Source organism: Ovis canadensis, chromosome 11 (assembly GCF_042477335.2).
Source record: "Ovis canadensis isolate MfBH-ARS-UI-01 breed Bighorn chromosome 11, ARS-UI_OviCan_v2, whole genome shotgun sequence".
NCBI lineage: Eukaryota > Metazoa > Chordata > Mammalia > Artiodactyla > Bovidae > Ovis > Ovis canadensis.
This window is the reverse complement of record NC_091255.1, coordinates 17,007,260-17,028,412: the sequence shown is the minus strand read 5'-3', so window position 1 is coordinate 17,028,412 and position 21,153 is coordinate 17,007,260. Positions and strand designations below refer to the sequence as shown.

The following is a 21,153-nucleotide window of genomic DNA, read 5'->3' as shown; positions in this document are numbered from 1 at the left end:
GAAATAGATGGGGAAACAGTGGAAACAGTGACAGACTATTTTGGGGGCTCCAAATCACTGCAGATGGTGACTGCAGCCATGAAATTAAAAGACACTTGCTCCTTGGAAGAAAAGCTGTAACCAACCTAGACAGCATATTAAAAAGCAGAGACATTACTTTGCCAACAAAGATCTATCTAGTCAAAGCTGTGGTAGTCATTTATGGATGTGAGAGTTGGACTGTGAAGAAAGCTGAGCACAGAAGAATTGATGCTTTTGAACTGTGGTGTTGGAGAAGACTCTTGAGAGTCCCTTGGACTACAAGGAGATCAAACCAGTACAGCCCAAAGGAAATCAGTCCTGAATATTCCTTGGAAGGACTGATGCTGAAGCTGAAACTCCAATACTTTGGCCACCTGATGTGAAGAACTGACTCATTTGAAAAGACCCTGATGCTGGGAAAGATTGAAGGCAGGCGAAGAAGGGGGTGACAGAGGATGAGATGGTTGGATGGCATCACCAACTCGATGGACATGAGTTTGAGCAAGCTCCGGGAGTTGGTGATGGACAGGGAGGCCTGGAGTGCTGCAGTCCGTGGGGTTGCAGAGTCGGACACGACTTAGCGACGGAACTGAACCTGGTCCACATTGCCTTTCCTTTCCTTTCACTTCGTAAAGGGGGCCCAGCCACGTCTCCACCTAGATCTTTACCTGGAGCACAAAGAGCCGAGTGACGCTTCTGGGGAATATTCTCTTGGGCGTGAGGGGACAGACAAGCCCAGATGCATGGAAGGACTGTACCTTGAGAACCATGCTCTGGGCAGTCTCGGTGTTGGAGCCCAGAGGCCTTTCTGCCTCCATTCAGTCCCTCCCAGTGGCACGTGGGCCAGAAGACACTGCCTCAGACCTCCTTGGGCCCACAGCTGAGCCCTGGTTCTGGTGCCCCAGAGTAGGAGGGCCCTTCGGTGGTCAGGAGACATCCTAAACAAGGGCTAGGAGGGCCTCGGAGGTCATCGGGACAGTCCCGCGTTTCCCATCTCATTTTATAGGTGAGGAATCTGAGAGAAGAACTTGAGTTCTCCGAGCTCAGAGATGGAGACAGAGCAGCAGGCAGGGGTCCTGACCCCACGTCTGTAGCCTCTCCCCAGGGGTCAGCATGGACTTCAGCCACTGCAGTGCAGAGAATGGGTCAGCCATCTTCCCCAGCCTGGGGGATGTGTCTGAGTGAGGCTGTGCAGTGGGGAGGCTGAGGTCCTTTCCTCTGCTTTTCAGATGAAGACTTCCGGGGAAGGCGACAGGAGGTGCCCACGGTGGAGGAGGCGCTCAAGGAAGGGCAGTAGGAGGTAAGGCCCAGGGCCACTCTGCCCAAGACTGCGGGCTGCACGCCCCGGCCATCTCCCCAGGGTGGGGGCGGCAGGCTCAGGCAACTAGATGCTGCAAGGGCCCGGCTTCTTCCCCTAGGCGTTGTGACAGGGGAGCTCGTGGTTGGCATTTTCTCCATTATTTATTCATTTGACAAAAGATAATCACAGCTGCCTGTGCCAGATGCTAGCAACAGGAAAAGAAAAGCCAGCTTTGACCTTGAATAGTTGACAGCACGGTTGAGAATAAAGTCCAGGACGCACAGAGCACACTAAGAACAGCGTGAGAAAAGCCGAGATGGCTTCACCCCGGCTGGAGCCACACCGTCCCTCGCTCCGCCCCACCGCAGCCGGCTTGGGCTTCGTGGACCAGGGGATGCTGACGCCTCCCCCAGGACCACCCCCGGGGGAGGACTAAGGGATGTTGACGCCTCCCCCAGGACCACCCCCTGGGGAGGACTAAGGGATGTTGACACCTCCCCCAGGACCACCCCGGGGGGAGGACCAGGGGATGTTGACACCTCCCCCAGGGCTGGAGGACCCGGTCCCGCCTCCAGCCCCTCCCCCTGCCCCGACCCTGCCCCGGTTGCTCTGCTGGTCTCAGAGTATGGAGGACGCAGCCAGGGACAGTAAGGGGCCTTCCGTCCTCAGCCTGGGCCTCTGGCCCTCAGGTCCAGTTGGCTCGCCATGACACCCCCATCAGGCACCTTCACACCATACTGTGCTCCGAGGCTTTCCTCACTCCTGTGACTGCAGCCTTGCGTCCCTGTCATCTGGAATGCTGGAAAAAAAACAAACCCAGCCAGGGGAAGGACCCCCTCCCACACAATGTTACTGCCACATCCTTCCCGCTGGCCCAGAGCCACCTCGTCAGGAGCTTGCTCGTCACTTATTTCTCTCCTGAACGGCCCACCTTTTCCCTTTCTAGCTCCGTCCTCAAGCCTACATACCCCCGCTTCCCATCTTAAAAGCCACGAGTCCTCAATATGCTTTGAGCCACCCAACCTGCAGAGAAGCCGCACCCTCCTTCGCCCACGCTGGGTTGGCTGCCCCCTACTCCCAGACTGACTCACGGTCACCTGCCTGCTCGGGGGCCTTTGACCGATCCGCCCCCGGTGCTGTCTTCTGCCCGCTGTGCCCATTGTCTCCCCGCAGCCTCCTGTGGCCCCAGCAATCCTGGGCCCCCTTTCTGTCTGCTGTTGCTTCTCTGTGTGCCTTTGGGCCCCCAGCGCTCCTGGCAGCTCTGGTCTTGACCCCCCTCAAAGTCTCCCTTCGCCCCACTCTCCCAGCCGTGCCACCAGCCTCTCTGACGGCAACCCTCGTGTGTGGTTGGCTCCAAAGCCTGACTCTCCGTGGTGGTTCTCCAGATCTGTCCCACAGCCCCCACTGTGCGCACCACGGTCTTCCTCGCCCCAGCTGTCCGCTCACTGAAGCCAGAGAGTCCCCTCCTCCCGAAGCACCCCCCCCTTCACTTCTCTTCTTTATCCCTCTCATCACCACCCTGCGGACTCTCGCCACCTGGCTCACTGCTGTGGGCTCTTCCCTGCCCCTGCCCTCTCAGCCATCACCAGGACGCCTCTTGAGTCCCGCTTCTCCCTCGCTCTCTGAACGGGTCTTCTACATAAAGGCTCTTTGGCTTGGTGCGGGGTCCCACCAAGTTCCGGCCCCATTTTGCTTTTCTGCCCCTACAAGCGCCCTGGGTATAGTTCGTGTAGTTCTGCTGAGTTCCCGCTGCGTCTGGTCACAGAAGAGGTCAGGCAGCCGGCACAGTTCTCAGCCCTCTACGGACAGAAGCTTCACATCCACCAGGAGTTCCAGACCCCCACTCCACCTCTAGCAGCCGGAGGCCCCCCTGGTTTGCACGTTGGGATGTTTCTAGACCTTGGATTGGCGTGTGTGACCCTAGCCCAAGTTCCAAGGCTGACACAGAGTCCCTGGGGGAAGGAGAGGGCCCCTGTCTTTAGAAGCTTGTGCCCTGGACTCTCTCTCCAGGAGCTAGTGATGAGGGAAGACCACGGGGCTCTGTTGAAAAAGACCTCTCCCATCCTCTCTCCTTCCAGATACCAGCAGTTCCTCCTTGCCGGGGGCGATCCGACTGGCAGAGGCATCCCAGCTGCCGTCGGACAGATGGTGCTTCAGTTCTGAGGCCTGGTGATTCTCTGGCCACAGTCCAGCCCAGCCACTGCCACTTTCCAAGGGACTCAGAACTTCCAAGTTGCCCGCTGTGATTGCAGGAAGGGAGGAGGGTGGAGGCAGCAGCCAACCACAGCGCCTCTGTAACCAGGCTGTTCTAGGGGGAATGGATGGAGATGCAGGAGCTAACCCCTCTTCTGTTGGAAAAAGAAAACCCAACAAAACAGAAAGCAGGCAAGGTGGGAATACCCAAAAGGGGAGGATGATCCTACCAGAGCCTTCTTGGCCTGAGGGTGGAGCTCCTGCCTCCCTCCTGTCCTGCAGGAGAGACCACAGACATGGCCTGACCCCCCCGCCCTCACCCCCGCTCCCTCTGGGCACCTGGGGCCCTTCCTCCCTGTGGCCACCTGCCTTTCAGTGGCCCTCCGCTGCACAGAGCCCTGGGCCGTCCCTGGAGCCCTGTCTGAGGGGTGACGGGCCGCCTGTTCCGCATGAGCTCCTTGCTGCCTCTGTTGGGGGCTGGCAAGGGTCCTCAGAGGGATCCGGAGACAGGCCACCCTGGAGCTGGAGGATTCCAGCGGGGGCAGGGTCGGGCGGGCGGGGGGGTCTTCAGTTTGGCAGAAGACAAAAAGCTGGTTCTGGATGGGATCCTGTAGCCCCTGTCCAGCGACGCTGAGCTCCCACCTGGACTAGACGTTCTGCTGCCTCCGGGTGGGCAGCGATCAGTTTCTTGGTAACCCCGGGAAGGTGTGGGATTGGGGGGCACGAAGAGGAGGCTGCCAGCCGGCCTGCAGCCCCGGGCCACAAGGGCGTCCTGGGTGCCCCTTGCCAAGAGCAACAGGGTGAATGGCCAGGTGAACAAGGGACCTATGGACCTGAGCCAGCACCAGCCACTGCCAGCGGGAGGGCTGGGGGGCGGCCAGCCCCGCCTCTGTGGCCCCCCGCCTGGAGATGGGGGTGTGCTGACCTGGGGGAAGCCTGGGTGGGTAAGAGGCTCCAGCTGGAGCGGGGAGTCCGCCCAGCTGCACAGCGTTGGGGCGTTAAGAGGAGACGGCAGGCCCGCTAGGGCTGGGTGACCGCAAGTCACCCTGAGATAAAGAGGGCCTGGCGTGCCCCACACGGTGCCCGGGGCTGGGGGGACCCTGGCCGCCTCCCCGTTGCGCGGAAGTGCAGTTGCCCTTCGGCTCCCCACTGATTCCCCGCAGCCCCGCACGATAGAGGGGAGCCCCAGTCCATGCGTGTGACCCTGTTAGTTCTGCCTGTCCTCCTGTGGGTTTCTTCCTGGAGCTGTTTCGTAGGAATTGGTGTAATAAAGACTTGGTGTTCTCTTGGTGCTCTGACTTGACGGCGCCTGAGCTGACCCTCTTCTCCTCTCTGCACCCCGCATCCTCGGGCACCCCACGCCCCAGGGCCGCCGGCCTGGCGCACCCACAGCTAACGCAGGCCCGGGGTGTGGCCTCTCAGAGGCCCAGTGACACCCGTGTTGCACCACAGCCTCGCCCGCCTGCTGGGCGGCCCGCTTTCCTGTCTGCCTGGGAAGGTAAACCGCTTGCCGACAGTCTGTTGCAGAAGCTCCAGCCGATCACCTCCCTAAATAAACAGAAAGCTGCCAGAGTATCAGCCGCCTGGGGCTGTGGGAATGTGCAGTCTCAGACTTCAAAGGGCCCACAGAGATCTTCCAGTTCAAATCTCTCTGGCTTTCTCCCTACTGCCTTCCGGGCCAGGGAGCTCACTGCCCAAGGAGGGAGCTGATGCCCTTTTCAGACAGGGCAGTTCTCAAGGTTAAAAAGTTCTTCCTGGTATTGAGCGGTGGGCCTCCTTGTGGCTTCAACCACACATATCTCGATTCTGGGCTCGAAGTCACCCGGGCCAAGTCTCTTCCAATGCTGTATTGGAGTACAGTGGCCTTTCTTCTGGATAAACAATAATGCGGTTCCCTCCTGCCTCCCCTAAGAAAACATTCTGCTCGGACCCCTGCCCTACCCCCAGCCCAGGTAGATGAAGTTGGTCTCCTAGATGGACATACCCGCTGATGCCCCAGACAGACCTGGAGTTTGTGTGCTCAGCTGCATCCTACTCTGTGATTCTGTGGACTGTAGCCTGCCAGGCTCCTCTGTCCATGGAATTTTCCAGGCAAGAGTACTAGAGCGGGTTGCCATTTCCTGCTCCAGGGGATCTTCTTGACCCAAGGGGTCAAACCCTCGTCTCTTGCATCTCCTGCATTGGCAGAGGGATTCTTGACCACTGTCACCTGGGAAGTTGAATCTGGGCCTCGGCAAACCAAGAGGAAACTAAAAGACACTTGCCCTGTGGAAGGAAAGTTATGACAAATCTAGACAGCATATTAGAGAGCAGAGACATCACTTTGCCAACAAAGGCAAAGAAAGCTTACCAGGCCCTGCAGGGGTGCAGAAGAGGAAGCCCCTGCTCCACGAGTTCCTCCTGGCTGAACAGTATCTAGAGCACCCAGGAAGGCGTCCGGCTGGGCCAGGTGACTGCCCCAGCCATCTACCTTCCCATTCTGCTCATCTGTGGGTTCTGGGCTCTTGGGGTCCACAAGGTGATACCTGAAGATTTATCGTCTGCAAAAATGAGCCCGACTATCTGGACTTTGGTCCAACCAGAGCCCCTCCCACTTTTTATGCTTTGCTGTCCTCGGGGCTCAGTCCCAGCTTGAGAGGAGCTCATAGGACTAGGGAGTGCTGTGTCCAGAGGAACTAGGCTGTTGATGACCACAGGGGGGTCTCAGCCTCCCGCTGGGCTCACGTGTTTATTTCTGGCTGCGCTGGGTCTCCGCTGTTGTGCAGGGTTTTCCCTAGTTTCCATGAGCGGGAGCCACTCTAGTTGTGGTGCGTGAGCTGCTCATTGCAGAGCGTGAGCTCTAGGGTGCATGGGCCTCAGCAGTTGTGGCACGCTGGGCTCAGGAGTCGCGGCTCCCAGGCTCTAAAGCGCAGTAGAGTGGCTCCCAGACTTAGTTGCTCCAAGGCACGTGGGATCTTCTCAGACCAGGGATTGAATCCACGTCTCCTGCATCGGCAGGTGGATTCTTTACCACTGAGCTGCCAGGGAAGCCCCTCTCTAGTGTCCTGAGGCACCGGCTAGAGGGTTGAGGCTGCACGAAACACAAGAGAACTTGGTTTGAAGAAGGCAGGCATGATATGAAATGAAGATACTGAGAGCTGCTTACTGTATGTCAGTCACTTTTGGGGGGTGCTTTGTTCACATTATTTTGCCACGCAACTATGCTATGAAGTCAGTATTAATACTTCCATTTCCTAGATCAGGAAGCTGGAGCACAGAGAAGATCAGGTCCTTATTCAGTAAGTGGTACTACCAGAATCTGAACCCAGGCAGCTTCCCTGGGGGCCCAGCTGGTAAAGAATCTGCCCGCAATGCCGGAGACCTGAGTTCGATCCCTGGGTTGGGAAGATCCCCTGGAGAAGGGAACAGCTACGCATTTCAGTATTCTGGCCTGGAGAATTCCATGGACTGTATAGTCGATGGGGTCACAAGAAGTCAGACACAACTGAGTGAATTTCACTTTCAGTGGAACTCTGAGCTGGTGCCTGAACACTAGGTGATACACTCGGGTGGGGGAACAGGTGGTAAGACTTAGAACCCTTGCATAAATGCAGTCTGTAGAGCCCAGAAAGGTCCACCTGCTTCAAAGCCTTTCCAACAGCATGCCCAAAAGTCAGCTATTAGCATCCTTTGTCTGGTTTTAGTAACAGAAACGGTCTCAGCATTTCCGTCAAACGGCAGATGTGCTGCTGAGGGAGAAGCGCTGCACCGCTTTGTCCAGTATCACAGCCTTAGACTGATACTTGTTGACCTGGCTCGCTGGGCCAGCTGGAGGAAGGTGTAGATGTTTCTGGAGCTGGTAGTGGGGAGGTGGGGTGTTGAGGGGGCTGTGTGGGTCTACTGCCACCTGGTGGCTGTCTCTCAGAAGTGGCGGTTGCTGGTCACTGCAAGGCCAGACCACCGCCATCCCAGAAGGGAGACCTCAGCACCTGTTTTTTCCTCAAGCCAAACAGACAGAGGATGTTTACTCTGTTCACATGGTCTTATGTTTGGTAAAATTTGCAAAGGTATTTTTGTACTTTTTTTTTCTTAAGAGGGTCACTAAGATTATATAAGCTTCAGGCCCCACAAAACTAGCATCTACGCTGCCTGTCATTTCTATAGAGTCACAATTTTTTTTAAAAAAACCAATCCAGGAGGATTATTCCAGGGACTCTGCAAGAAGTACTGGTGGAGCTCAATACAAACTCAGCACAAGCCTGCCTTGCTCTGACCTTGCCATTCAAAGTGTGGTCTGTGGATACAGTGACCAACTGTTCTGGTTTTCCAGGAATGAGTGGTTTCCTCCGATGTAAAACTTTCAGTGCTAAACCAGGAAAGTCTGGGGCAAGCTTGGACAAGTTTATGGCTCTTATCTGCAGACCAGCAGCCTTGGTGTCAGCCTGGAAGTCTGTTAGAAATGCAGAGTTTCAGGCATCACTCCAGACCTACTGAGTCAGAATCTGCATTTTCTAAGAATTCTAGAAGCTTCAAGGGCACATTAAAGATGGAGGGCTCTGCTTTCCCCAAGAAAAGAAGGGCCCACACCAGCCCTGAAATGTGTGCTTTCAAGGGTCTCATCTGCTGAGAAAACCCCATAGGGTGATTCCAACTGCCCTTTAATTTTGATAACCAGAGGTCAGGACTAACTGGCTCCTATTTCCTTGGCTACCAGAGGAGCCACGGTGATACTGTGAGACCTCCCAGGGCAGGTAGGCATAAAGTGCTTCTCTCTCCTTTGCCTGAACTGGATTATTCTTGGGGATAAAGCTGCTGTTTGCTGAAGCATTGAATGGGCAGCCATGTGAAAATGCCTTGAAAACTGTTAGGTGTGCTCCGTGGTGGCTCAGATGGTAAAGAATCTGCCAGCATTGCGGGAGACCCAGGGTTGGGGAGATCCCCTGCAGGAGGGCATGGCGACCCACTCGTATTCTTGCCTGGAGAATCCCGTGGACAGAGGAGCCTCGTGGACTGCAGTCCATGCAGTCACAGAGTCAGACGCAACTTAGCAACTAACACACACACGACTGAATAAGTTGTGATTTATTGCTCTTAGGCATGGAATGGTCAGAAGTCATTATCATCATTACTCCTATTTGTTGAGCAATTACTATATACCGGGCATGGTTTTAAGCACTTTGCAGTGCTTAAAGGGAGTGCCCTGACTCCTTACAACAAGGCTATGTGGTGGGTGCTATGATGTTGCCCATTTCACAGATGACAAAGCTGAGGCCCAGAGGTTTGTAAAAGGGATCTGTCAGTGAGGCACAGAAGACAGCCGGGACTGGAAGTGAGCCAGGGCATGATGGGGTGGAGGACTGCTTCCACTGAACCACAGCTTTCTCCCCATGGGTGTACCCAGGGAAGGCCTCCAGCGAGGAGCGCTGGGTGTACCCAGGGAAGGCCTCCAGTGAGGAGCGCTGAGATCACCGCATCCTCATTTGCCCTATCTTGGTTTTATTTCTCGGTGCTGTTCAAGGAGGAAATTCTTTCAAAGAGTCAGCTCTAGGCTCAGCACCAGGCTGGGTGTCAGGAGGCAGAGATAAGCATCCTGGTTGCTGCTTCAAAGAGGCCCAGACTCAGACAAGCAGTGTTACAACACCAGGCAGGCCATATGGGAGCGATAAGCTGAGGGAGTGAACAGGCCCCGGGGACACAGCAGTCCGGTGGAGTGTGTGCTGGCCTGACACACCTTCCCGGCTGACTGTGAGAGGAAGTGGAGGCGTGGGCCTCAAATCAGGGAGGGTTTGGGCCAGGAGGTGAGAGGGGACCCTCCTGCTGCTTCCTTGAGGACCCGCCCGCCTCCATGCGCTTCACCTTCCTGGGCCCTGTCCTGTGGACTGAATGTATGTCCTTGCTTGCCTCCTCTCTCAAAGCAACAGCTAGCTGCTCCCTGACCCTGGCCCCCCACCAAAGGCGAGCAGCAGTGATCAGGATTTCATCGACTTGCCAAAGCTGTTCTGCCACTGGAAAAGCTCTTTCTTTCAGACAGACAAACTCCTGGGCACTAATTACAAAGATGTGGGCAGAGTGTAGGGAAGTCACCAGGGTGGCCTGGCCCCTACAGCTGGCACAGACGGGCACAGTTGGCCGTGTCAAGGCCTAAAGGGAAGGGAGGTGACAAAGGCTGGAAGCTGGGGAGAGCTGGGCATGAAGAGGCTGCCCTGCAGACTTTATGGTCCTGGACTGTACAGGGAGGGGGCGATGGCAGGGGTGGGGAGCAACTTCTATCTCCTTCTTCTTCCCTGTCCCAGGCCAATGCCACCCATTGGTGATAACTGGAACCCGACTGGGAGCAGAGGGCAAGGGGCTGGAGGATGCAGTCCTAGAAGTCAGCCTCCGGGCGTACAGAGCAGGGTGAGAAGGACACAGAGAGGGTGTGGCCCTGGGAGGGAAAATGGAAATATTCAGTACAAGTACTTGCTGCTCAGGGGTGTGGGCTGAATTGTGTTCCTCCAAAATTCATTCGCGGAGGTCCCAGTACCTCAGGATGTGACTGTGTTTGGAGATAGCCTCTTTAAAGAGGCATTTAAGTTAAAATGAAGTCATTAGTTTGGGCCAGAATCCAGTGTGGTGAGGTCATAGCAGAGGACACAGACTCACACAAAGGGAAGACCGTGTGAAGCTCGGGGGAGATGACAGCTGTCTCCAAACCCGGGAGGGAGACCTCTGCAGAAACTAACCCTGCCAACACCTTGATCTCTTGACTTCCAGCCTCCAGAACCGTGAGACAATAGATTTCTGTTGTTCAAGGCATTTGTCCTGTCGTCTTTTGTTATGGCAGCCCGAGCCAGTCAACAGTGTCAATAAATTATTCAGCGTATGACATCAATTATGGATTTCCCTCTCTTGTCTTCCTCTCCAGACAGCCAGTTTCTCCAGGACTCAGCACCGGGTCAGGTAGGTGCCGAAATGTTTCTGGGACAAATGGATCATTTAACAAGAGAAGAAAACATTAAGGTGATCTATGAAACAGTATCAAAAGGCTAAAGTCTCAGGTGGCAATCAGTGGATTACAGGACATGACCGCAAGAGTGAGGCCGTGACAGCCACTAGGCTTGTTTGTTACTCACCAGCCCCCGCCGTGTGCCAGGCACTGTGATTCGTGCTTTACACGAACGGTCGCTTTTAATCTGGCAACAGGCCACTTAGATAGCTGACAGATGTCAGCTGGGGAAAGAGTCTTGAAAAGTTACCTGAGTCCCCAAGATGCTAGGATTAGTGGGCACATCTACCGTGTGATACGGTGGGACAAAATGGGGCTGAGTGGTGTCATGGAAGGAATATGGCCTTTTGGCTGGAGGAGGGCATGGCGACCCACTCCACTGCTCTTGACTGGAGAATCCCATGGGCAGAGGGGCCTGGCGGGTTACGGTCCATGGGGGCGCAAAGAGTCGGACACAACTGAAGTGACTGAGCGCGCAGCAAGCATGGCCTTTTGGAGTTTACAAGCTCTAGTCTCTCATCTGTACGACAGTCAGGACCTGACCGATGGCCTCAGGGAGTTGAACAATGGGAGGAGACAATCCAGGTCTCTAGAGTGGTGCCTGGCGTGGGTGCATCAGCTTTTGCAGCCTTGAGAGGCCTGGGTAAGGAGACAGAAAACCCTTACTGTCCATTCTGCTTGCCCCTAGCTTCTCCTGCGTGAAGAGCGAATGCTCACGGGAGTGCACACTTCCCCTTGCAGGCTCAGAGGCTTCCCAATCCATCTTGGGGTGTGTGTGTGTGTGTGTGTGTGTGCATGTGTGTGTGCTAAGTCACTTCAGTCGTGTCTGACTCTTTGTGACGCCATGGACCGTAACCCGCCAGGATCCTCTGTCCATGGGATTCTCCAGGCAAGAACACTGGAGTGAGTTGCCATTTTTCTCCTCCAGGGGATCTTCCCGACCCAGAGATCAGCTTGAACCGGAATCTCTTATGTCTCCTGCATTGGCAAGCGGCTTCTTTCCCAGTAGCCCCACCTGGAAAGCCCACCCTTACTCTACCCATTAATATTCTGTTCTCAGTTACAGAAGCATGAAATAGGATGCTGGAGGGGAAACTTTGAAGGCTCAGAAGAGGAAGGGACTTCCCGAAGAAGATCTCAAGAGAAAACTGCCCCCTTGCAATCCCTCCCCCACAGACGGTTTGGGTCTTTGGCTCCCCTCCCTGAACTTGGAATGAGCCCTTCTCATTCTTTAGCAGCAGTAACTGGGTGATGGCGGTGGCCCGCGGGGCAGGCCTGAGTGGGAGAAGGGAAGTGTGTCTGTGGTCGGGGTTGGCAGCTGGCTCTGACTTGGACAGAATTAGAAGCTTGTTTTGAAGCCTGGAAAGACTATATTTAGCTGGGAGCGTGTTTACGCTTCCTAGAGCAAGGTCTTACAGACCTGCCTAGGACTTCATGCTCGGCCCAGCGGCCAGGCCTATGCTGTCTCTTCCCTGTTCCAGAGGGTCCCAAGGCAGCCGTGAAACCCCGCTCTCAGCCCCTGGCCTCAGATCAGCCTGTCCCCGGCCCCTGGGGCCTGTTTTGCCTGTCTTCCTCAGCCCACCAGTCTCCAGCTGGAGGCACCGGTAAGGGGCATTGTGGAGTCCCAGAAAGTACCCAGGCGGGGCTGGAGGCCTAGCTTTGACTGTTACTTATCAGACAAGTAACTTAACCCCCTGTGGCCTCACATTCTCATCTATAATGAGGATAACAACAGCCGCTTGTGGATAGGTGTGTGGATTCAGTGAGATAACACAAAGACACAGTAACAGCTTATGAGACAATCCCCTCCTGCACCTCACCAGCCTCCTAGAAGAGGACTCTGGGATGGCTTGACACTTTTTCTTGCTGATAAAGATACTGGACTCCTGAGAGAGAGCTTGTATGTACGTGATTCAAAACATTTCCTTGGATTTGTTGTTGTTCTGTTGACTAAGTCATGTCTGACTCTTTGCGACCCCATGGACTGCAGCACGCCAGTCCTCCCTGCCCCTCACTATCTTCTGGAGTTTGCCTAAGTTCATGTTTACTGAATCGGTGATGCTATCCAATTGTCTCATCCTTTGCCGCCCTCTTCTTTTGCCTTCAATCTTTCCCCACATCAGAGTCTTTCCCAAGAGCTTTTCCCTTAGATTCAAAAGTTCAGAAGTGAATGCAGGGGCTTCCCTGGCAGCTCCGTGGTAAAGAATCCACTGCAGTGCAGGAGAAACGGGTTTGATCCCTGGCCTGGGAAGATCCCACAGGCGTGGGAGCAACCAAGCCCGTGTGCCACAACCGCTGAGCCGGCGCTCTGGAGCCAGGGAGCTGCAATGACTGCGGCCTGAACGCCCTAGAGCCTGTGTCCCACGACAAGAGGAGCTGCAGAATGAGAAGCCCTCACGGCACAACCAGAGCAGCCCCTACTCAGCTGCAACCAGAGAAAGCCACACACCAATGGGGACCCAGCACAGCTGCCCCCACCGCCCCAGAAGACCTCTGTCTTAAAAAAAAACACCCATGAATATAGACTCTTCACAGGTCAAACTCTGAAGGACACATAAAGAAAAAAAGTCTCTCTTCCCCTCCTGCAATCTCACTGGAGATCATCAACTTTCACAGCCCATGGGCGCCTTTCCACATAGTTTCTATCTCCATGCAAACACAAACACTGGAAAACGTTCTCCTTGTAGCAGGTTAAAGATGCTTCTCTGCGAGTTCCTTTTTCATTTTACAGTAAGTCACGGGCATTCGTCTACGGCAATACATGTGGGTCTAGCTCGTTGGTGTTAATAGCTGCATAAGACTCCACAGATTATATGAAGCATAGTTTTCCAGCCATTTCCCATTCGATGGATGGGAGGGTGCATTACAAACAATGCTGCAGCGACGGTCCTTGCACAAATATCCTTGTGAAACTGTGCTTTAATTTCTACAGGATACTTTACGCGAAGTATGATTATTGGGCTAAAAGGTTATCCTGAGAGTGTATTTCCCCCAGATTTTTGAGTTTCCTTCTCGGAATTTGTTTGTTCCGGACACTTTCACTTTTCAAGCTCCAAGGAGCAGCTAGCTAGCGACGCCTCCAGGGGAGAAGACACTAGCTGTCTGCAGCGACCGGATGCAGGTGGCGCTTCAGGGCCTAAGGGTTTAGTGGGGAGCGCTTAAGGGCAGGAGATGCAGGAAGGAGGCTTGGGCTCCAGAGTGACCCTGGTCTGGTGACGTCCCTCCACGGGGCTCGGTTTCCTTCTGCGTAGACCGTGATATCGTGGCGCGGGTTGGAAAAGAATTTCCAGACATTAGACAGAATGAAAGAAGAATAAAGCTTATTAGAGTGGGAGATGCTGTTAGAACGGCGAGCCAATTCAAGGGAGAACCGACCTTGAATGGGGAGGGGGGTCCTTCAGTTCAGTTCAGGGGGGTCCTTAGTCCACTTTTATAGCCAGGGTACAAGGAGTGCGATAGGGGTCTTGCGGGGCATTTGCTGATTGGATGAGGCTCCTATACTGGATGGGGGAAAGAGTAGGGCAAATGCCTCCCCCCTACGGGGCAGGAGGCGAGACAGGTTATACTGTTCCATTAATAGTTACACCGTGGGCGAGGGGAGGACGATGAGGGTCTGGTTTTTCCGTTCCTGCGTTCCAAGACCCTCCTTGGTTATCTGCTCTTCCGTCCTTGGGTCACCACATGTGACTCCAACCAAAATGAGTCGCAGACGGAGCCTAGAGCTGGTGATCTCTGATCTCTGCCTTATGAATTCCTGGCCTTGTTGGCTCCCTCAGGACCTAGGCTGCCTCTCCCTACTCCCTCCCCATCATCTTCCCTCGTTCCTTGAAGGCAGCGGTGGCCAGAAAGGGTAAAGCGACAATTAACCCCTCCCCTGGATCGGTCATGTATTGCTTTTGCCCGGCTGTGGCTCTCTCCCGCCCTGGCGGCTCGGCTATCGAGTGCTCCTGTCTGAGCCTGGCGAGTAGCCGAGGGTGCGGGGATTCGGCCATCCTTTGCTTCTGCCTGGCCCCGCCCTCCCGTTGAAGCCGCAACCCGGGCACTGCGATCGGTGGCTCGGCCCGCGACTTTCTCCCACTTTACCTGCCGCAGGCGCTTCCGGTTCCGGTACAGGGACAGCGCGGGATCCAAGGCCCCGGGCATGGCGGGGAGCAGGCTGGAAACCGTGGGGAGCGTTTTCACGCGGTGCGTGCTCGGAGCCGGGGGTGTGCCGACGGCGCGAGGGCGTCTCCCCCTTTTACGCCCTTTCTTGGGTGGGTCTGATCCTGGCCAGGCCCCTCTCGTGCTTTGTCCTGCTTCTGAAAAATTGTGCTTGGCTGCGTCACCCCTCGAATTTCTTAGCTCGCACGTTCAAGATCGCACCTTTCCGCTCTCCAAGTGGAAAATGAAGTGAAAGTCGCTCAGTCGTGTCCGACTCTGCGACCCCTTGGACTACACAGTCCATGGAATTCTCCAGGCCAGAATACTGGAGTGCGTTGCGTAGCCTTTCCCTTCTGCAGGGGGTCTTCCCAACCCAGGGATCAAACCTGGGTCTCCCGCATTGCAGGCGATTCTTTACCATCGGAACCACCAGGGAAACCCAAGAATACTGGAATGAGTAGCCTATCCCTTCTCTAGGGGATGTTCCCGACCCACGAATTGAACCGGGGTCTCCTGCCTTGCAGGCGGATTCTTTACCAGCCGAGCTCCAAGTGTAGGTCTCTGGGAGAAGTAAGGGAGGATGGGGCTGTTGGGCCTGGCCAGAACAGTCTTTGCATTGTCCTTGATGGGACGTGGGTGAGGCGAGGGGAGTGGAACGCACATGAGAAGGTGGATTAACCCTGAGCACTGTTCGGTTGGTTTGGAGCTTGGAAACATTCTACCATTTAGCGGGTAGAGGACCCCCTACCTGCCCTCCTTCCGGTTGTCTTCTGGACTCCGCGACCCTGCCAGTGTCTCAGGCTGCATCAGGCGCTCAGACAGGCTGTTGTCACTTACTGACCTTTGTTCTTTACCCTTCCTTAGGACGCGAGACCTGATTCGGGCTGGGGTGCTGAAGGAGAAACCCCTTTGGTTTGACATATATAACGCCTTCCCTCCACTGCGGGAGCCAGTCTTCCGAAGGCCTCGCTTGCGATATGGCAAAGCTAAATCTCCTACCCAGGACATCTTTTACCACGAGGATCAGATTAGAGCGTGAGTGTGGAGCCCATGCGGTGGGCCAGAGGCGGCCCAACTTCAGAAGAAAAGGTTTAGCCAGCAGACTGGCCACTTAAATAGGAATTGAGTAAGGGCTTGCCCTGTGTAGGTGGTCTTGTCCATCTGGCCAGATTAGGGAATCAGTGCCCCTCCCCCAGGACAGAGAAGCAGAAGTTCGGAGTAGAACCTGGTGCCCAGCAGCTGACCAGCCATTGCAGTTCTAGTTACCTGTTTCTGGGCATCTGTTTGGTCGCTGGCACTGTGTTAAGCCCCTAACAAACATTACTTCAAACATTACTGAATGTAATGTGAAAGTTTAGGTCTTACTCTAACCCTGCAAGATAGGTATCCTCTCCGTTTTAGTCATGAGAACTATGAGGCTCAAGGAGGTCAACTTGACTGGGAATTCACAGGACAAATCTCTTTCCCTTAAATACTGATGTCAGTTTTTAACATCTGGAATGTTAGGATCAGAGACTGTCTAATTGAAATGAATACATATCCCTTATTCTTGCCCCAATTCCTGAATAAGAAAAAAACTTAGAAAGTCATCATATTCTTTATTGAGGTCCAGGCACCCACCTTTCACTCGAGGAACACCATACTGCCCCCCTTGCCCAACACACCTCTGAGGTAGGAGAACAAGTATGTTCTGGCTCTATTTGGAAATTTTCAGAGATCTTTAGGACATTAAATGTTTTTCCAGTACTTTCTGCTCAGGCCCATTCCATTCACTTGGTTGGGATGCTCTCAGGGTTATTTGTATGTTAACATCGTTTGTGCTTCTGCTGTGTACGTGGCAGTGGAACTGGGTGGTGGTCATTGAAGAATGGAATATTTTACTGCGTTCTCTTTTGTTACTCGTAATGCCCAGATTATAACACTGTGGACTTAAATAGTTTTTTGAACCTTTATCCTTTTTGGCTTTTTTGGTTTGTTTTGCTGTTTTTGATATTTTAAGGACTTACAACAACAAAATAAATTTCAGGTGTATCAAAGGGAATGTGTGCTTGCCCAGTTGCGTCTGACTCTGCGATCCCATGGACAGTAGCCCGCCAGGCTCCTCTGTCCGTGGGATTCTCCAGGCAAGAATACTGAAGTGGGTTGCCATGTCCTCCTCCAGGGGATTTTCCTGACCCAGGGATAGAACCTGAGTCTCCTTTGTCTCCAGCACTGGCAGGTGGATTCTTTACCACTGAGCCATCTAGGAAGCCAAAACCTTAATGGAAAAAGCGAAATCATGAAAGTAATAGAAGAAAACCTGGGATAATTGAAAAATAATCCCAGTGATATTGATAAAAGCCTGCCTACATGTGACATGAAAACCCAGAAGCCAGGGCTTTCCTGATGGTTCAGTGGCTAAGACTCTTTGTTCTCGATACAGGGGACCAGGTTCAATCCCTAGTCAGGGAACTAGGTCCCACCTGTCGCAACTGAGAGTTCACATGCTGTAACTAAAGATTCTTGTGCCATAACTAATTCCTGGCATAGCCAAATAACTATTTAAATAAACATTTAAGTTAAAAAAAAAAACCCACCAAATCTAGAAGCCATAAATGAAAGCATTAAACTTTTCTGCACATAAAAACTACCGTAAGCAAAATGAAAAATCAGCTGACATACTGGGAAGAACTTTGGCAACGTGTATGACAAAGGGCTAGTTTCCTGTTTATGTTGCTGTCAAGTTTGCTTGTAAGTCTATAAAAAACTAAAAGGAAAAAATGGGCAAAGAACATAGATAGGTCACAGAAAAGGGAATTCCTTTTTGCTTTTAAACATGAAAAGATATTGAGTCTGATAAGTAAAACTACAGGGAAGTACAGTATGTGACCTGTCAGACTGATAAAGATCAAAAAGTTGGGAAATACAATTTGGTCAGGGTTTGGGGAATAGGCAGTCTCCTATCTGCCTATTGATACCCTTGTCTGGGTATAAATGGATACAGCTCCTCCCTTTGGAAAGCATTTTGGCAGTTTGGAAGGTCAAATTACAAATTAAGGTATCTTGACCCAACAGTAGTATTTTTAAAAACTAATTTTTTAATTTATTTATTTTTGGCTGTGCTGGGTCTTCATTGCTCCGAAGGCTTTTCTCTAGTTGCGGAGAGTGGGGGCTGCACCCTCGCGGTGCCCAGGCTTCTCAGTGCAGTGGCTTCTCTCGGGAAGCATGGGCTCTAAGGTGTGCGGGCTTCAGTGAGTGGATGAAGTCGCTCAGTTGTGTCCGACTCTTTGCGCCCCTGTGGACTGTAGCCTACCAGGCTCCTCTGTCCGTGGGATTCTCCAGGCAAGGATACTGGAGTGGGGTGCCATTTGTGGCAAGTGGGCTCAGTAGTTGCAGCTCCTGGGTTCTAGAGCTCAGGCTCAGTAGTTGTGCATGGACTTAGTGGCTCCGTGGCATGTGGGAGTTTCCTGACCAGGGATCCAGCCCGTGTCTCTTGCATTGGCAGGCGGGTTCTTCACCACTGAGCCACCAGGAAAGCCCCAGTAATCCATTTTTATGAAGTGACTCCATAGTACACCAAGAGATGTAGATAAAGGTAATCACTGCAGCACTGAAATAGCCAAGGACTAAAAGCAGTCTACATGCAGTGAGTTGACATGATCTCTGAGAAATACTAAGTAGAAAGGCGAGATGTGTTTACTGTCCTGGGGGTTAAACAGTGTGGCTGAGCACAGGGTATGATAGATATGTGTGTGCTCATATTGATAGAACATTCCTGGGTGGATACACAGGAAACTGGTTAGTGTTGCTTACAGGGAGGGGAACTGGGAGATTGGGGTACAGGGGTGAGGGGGAGTGCTGCTTTTCTCTGGATACCTTTCTGTAACATTTCATGTATTTACCATACACACACATTGCTTAATGAAGACAAAAGCTGTTTGGCTCAGGGTCTGTAAGTCATGTTATCCTCAATTTCTCAGGGTCCAGCAATTATTCTTTACTCCATTCTTGGCCATGATCTATAATTGGAGATTTACATTGTGTTGTTTTGTATTTTCAAGGAAATTTTATTCAGCCTATGGATCTGGTCCAAAAGCTTTTGATCTGTTCAACCCAAACTTCAAGTCTACCTGCCAACGGTAAGTCAGTCTACAAGTCTTGGGTTACCTTCCCTTGTTTTAGAGTTTAGTTGTCAGTTTGAGGAGGCTTGTTGAATTCCACTTGAGGAAAAAGATGTTCCTGTGGGAAGATCTCTTAAGGGAATACTTGGTACTGTGTAACAGCAGGATTTGACAGCTCTCAGTATACAGACCAAAGATGTGACTGCTTGGAATTCTAGGTTCGTGGAGAAGTACATTGAGCTACAGAAACTTGGAGAAACAGATGAAGAGAAGTTATTTGTGGAAGCAGGGAAGGCTTTGTTGGCAGAAGGTGTCATTTTAAGACGAGTAGAAAAAGCGAGGACTGTGAGTATTTTATTATCACAGCTATTACTAGGATTGATTGTCTGTCGGAGGTTAAAGGAAGGCTTGGTTTTCTTTCTCCATCCATGGTTCCGGATCAAATCCTGTTAGACTGAGTAAACTAGAATGTTGTGGTAAGGATTGCTGCATGGAACAAGTGAATTGTCGTGAGGGCTTTTAAAATTGTGATTCTGTAGAGCGTTTTCATGTTTATTGTGTGTAATTGAGTTTGACCTGAGATGGTAATGCTAAATTTTTGACTCAGTGATAGAATGTGCCTAGTCATATATTAATACTTTCAGCCAATTGACTGATAACATTTGAGTGATGTACTTATATCTGGTGTTTTAAGCAACAGGAAGGTAGTCAAGTTTCCCAGAAATCTGAATCCATGGGTGTCGAATCCCAAACTGCGTTGGAGGAGAACCCGCCTTTGAAAGAAGTTCCACAGGCCCAGCATCTGGAGGCACCTGGAGAAGAGTCGAAAGGCCTCTCACCTCCCTGAAGAACGTGTATACCGTGTATACTGACATCCAGACTGGATTCACTACTGGAATGTTGAACTGGTTTTAACAGTCGAACTTTGTAAATGTTTCCTGATCGCTGAGGCATCGTGTTTGCCTTCTTTGGGTTCCCACTTCTGGGTTGTCATAAAGCTCTGTATTATGGTTTGGAGAAGCAGTTATGTGAAGTTTTATGTTATGGTGGTATTAAATAAAGAATTCCTCGGTGCTTATAAAGTAAATTTACTCAAAAATTGTCAATAGCATGAGAAAACCTTTATAAGCATTGTTTGAACGAGATTCACTCTGAGTTGGCTTGCTTGGAGCCTTGTGTTCACATGTGATTCTCTGGTCCGTTCCTTTTCTCGAGGCCATCCGACTGTCGCTCCCATATCACATGTGGTTCCCTGGCCAGCTGTTTCTGTCTGTGAATAATCTTTGTACTGTTTGCTTGAGAGGCCAGGCTGACTTGCGCTTTGCAGTAAGAGCAAGGACCTATCACTGATGATGAAGTAAGGTCAGAACTACAATCTCATGAATTGAGTGCTGGAGACAGCGCAGACCTGCACATAGTAGGCTGCTCAGGAAAGATTTCTTGAATGAATGACTGATCACATCTAGCTGAAAAATGAATTCAGATGATGTCTCTGTAGGTACCTGAGCTTCCGAGAGGGATGACGCTCCCCACCCCCATCCACCTGCCTCCCTGGTATCAAGCTCTCCTGCTTCATTCATTTTCTTATCTTTTGCTGAATAAATACTCCTCAGCCATTATTAATGAGCTTCTTCAGAAACTTCTTCCTTTCAAACCCATGTAGCTTTCTTCCCCTATTCTTTGTGCACAGTGTCTTCTGTCTCCTGGTAGGTTAGGGGCAGGGCCCACATCCCACCATCCAGACACCTTGCAAGCAGTACTCAGGTCATGGAAGGTCAAGGAGTATACGAGGCAAAAGCCATTCTCAGCCATATTACTTCCCCTACCCCCTACCTTTGTCTTTGTTCCTCTTGTTTAGGGAATGCTTTGCATTTAGATGGGGAAGTAGATTATGGCCATTCAACACTGGATGCCAAATACCAGGCCAGGCCTTGGGAGAAGAATTTCAACAGCTGGAAGAGACTGTTCTGTTCTCAGAGGAACAATCGGGGCCGACTTGTTACCTTTCTAAACCTTCTAGGATTTACAACAAAGTTTCTTTGTCGTAATAGTGAAAACGTCTTAACAATTTATGGGTTGCATGGTTAAAAATTATGCCCATGGTGAAAAGCCAGCATCCTCCCCGCTGTGTCCCCTGACCCTCCCCTTTTTCCTTCCGTAAGGCCACCACTATCACCTGTTTCCAGAAATATGTTTGCGTGTGAACAAGGGGACATCCTGCGTAGTGCTCTATACCTGGTTCTCCGCTTCACGTCTCAGGCCCTCTGGATGCATAGTAAGCCTTCAGGTTGAATCCCAGTGATCAAAACCGTCAAAGGGGATGCCATTGTGAGCAGCTGGGTGGTGGTGCCAAGCATCAGTTCACGCAGAGCCAGGTTGGGTCCCACGATTTGAGGGGAGGTCCGTGAGCTGCTGGGCTAAGTTGGAAGTGTGCT

At 52.4% G+C, this 21,153-nt stretch overlaps 2 protein-coding genes across 6 annotated transcripts in view; both read left to right on the top strand.

The window, feature by feature from the left end:
* The window catches only part of CUEDC1 (CUE domain containing 1), an 85,307-nt gene extending 80,495 nt beyond the window's left edge, over window positions 1-4,812 (top strand). For all 5 annotated transcript variants that reach the window (XM_069602565.1, XM_069602567.1, XM_069602564.1 and 2 more), the window contains exons 10-11: window positions 1,251-1,321; window positions 3,400-4,812. In XM_069602565.1, coding sequence (XP_069458666.1) covers window positions 1,251-1,318 — 68 coding nt within the window. In that variant the 3' untranslated portion in view covers window positions 1,319-1,321; window positions 3,400-4,812. The remainder of the gene's footprint in view (window positions 1-1,250; window positions 1,322-3,399) is intronic.
* An 8,558-nt stretch (window positions 4,813-13,370) lies between these two features.
* MRPS23 (mitochondrial ribosomal protein S23) lies at window positions 13,371-19,805 on the top strand. The gene is made up of 5 exons (XM_069602563.1): window positions 13,371-14,663; window positions 15,483-15,653; window positions 18,659-18,736; window positions 18,937-19,063; window positions 19,413-19,805. The coding sequence occupies exons 1-5, from the start codon at window positions 14,620-14,622 to the stop codon at window positions 19,563-19,565; spliced, it is 573 nt and encodes a 190-aa protein (XP_069458664.1). The 5' UTR covers window positions 13,371-14,619; the 3' UTR covers window positions 19,566-19,805.
* Window positions 19,806-21,153: the final 1,348 nt, after the last annotated feature.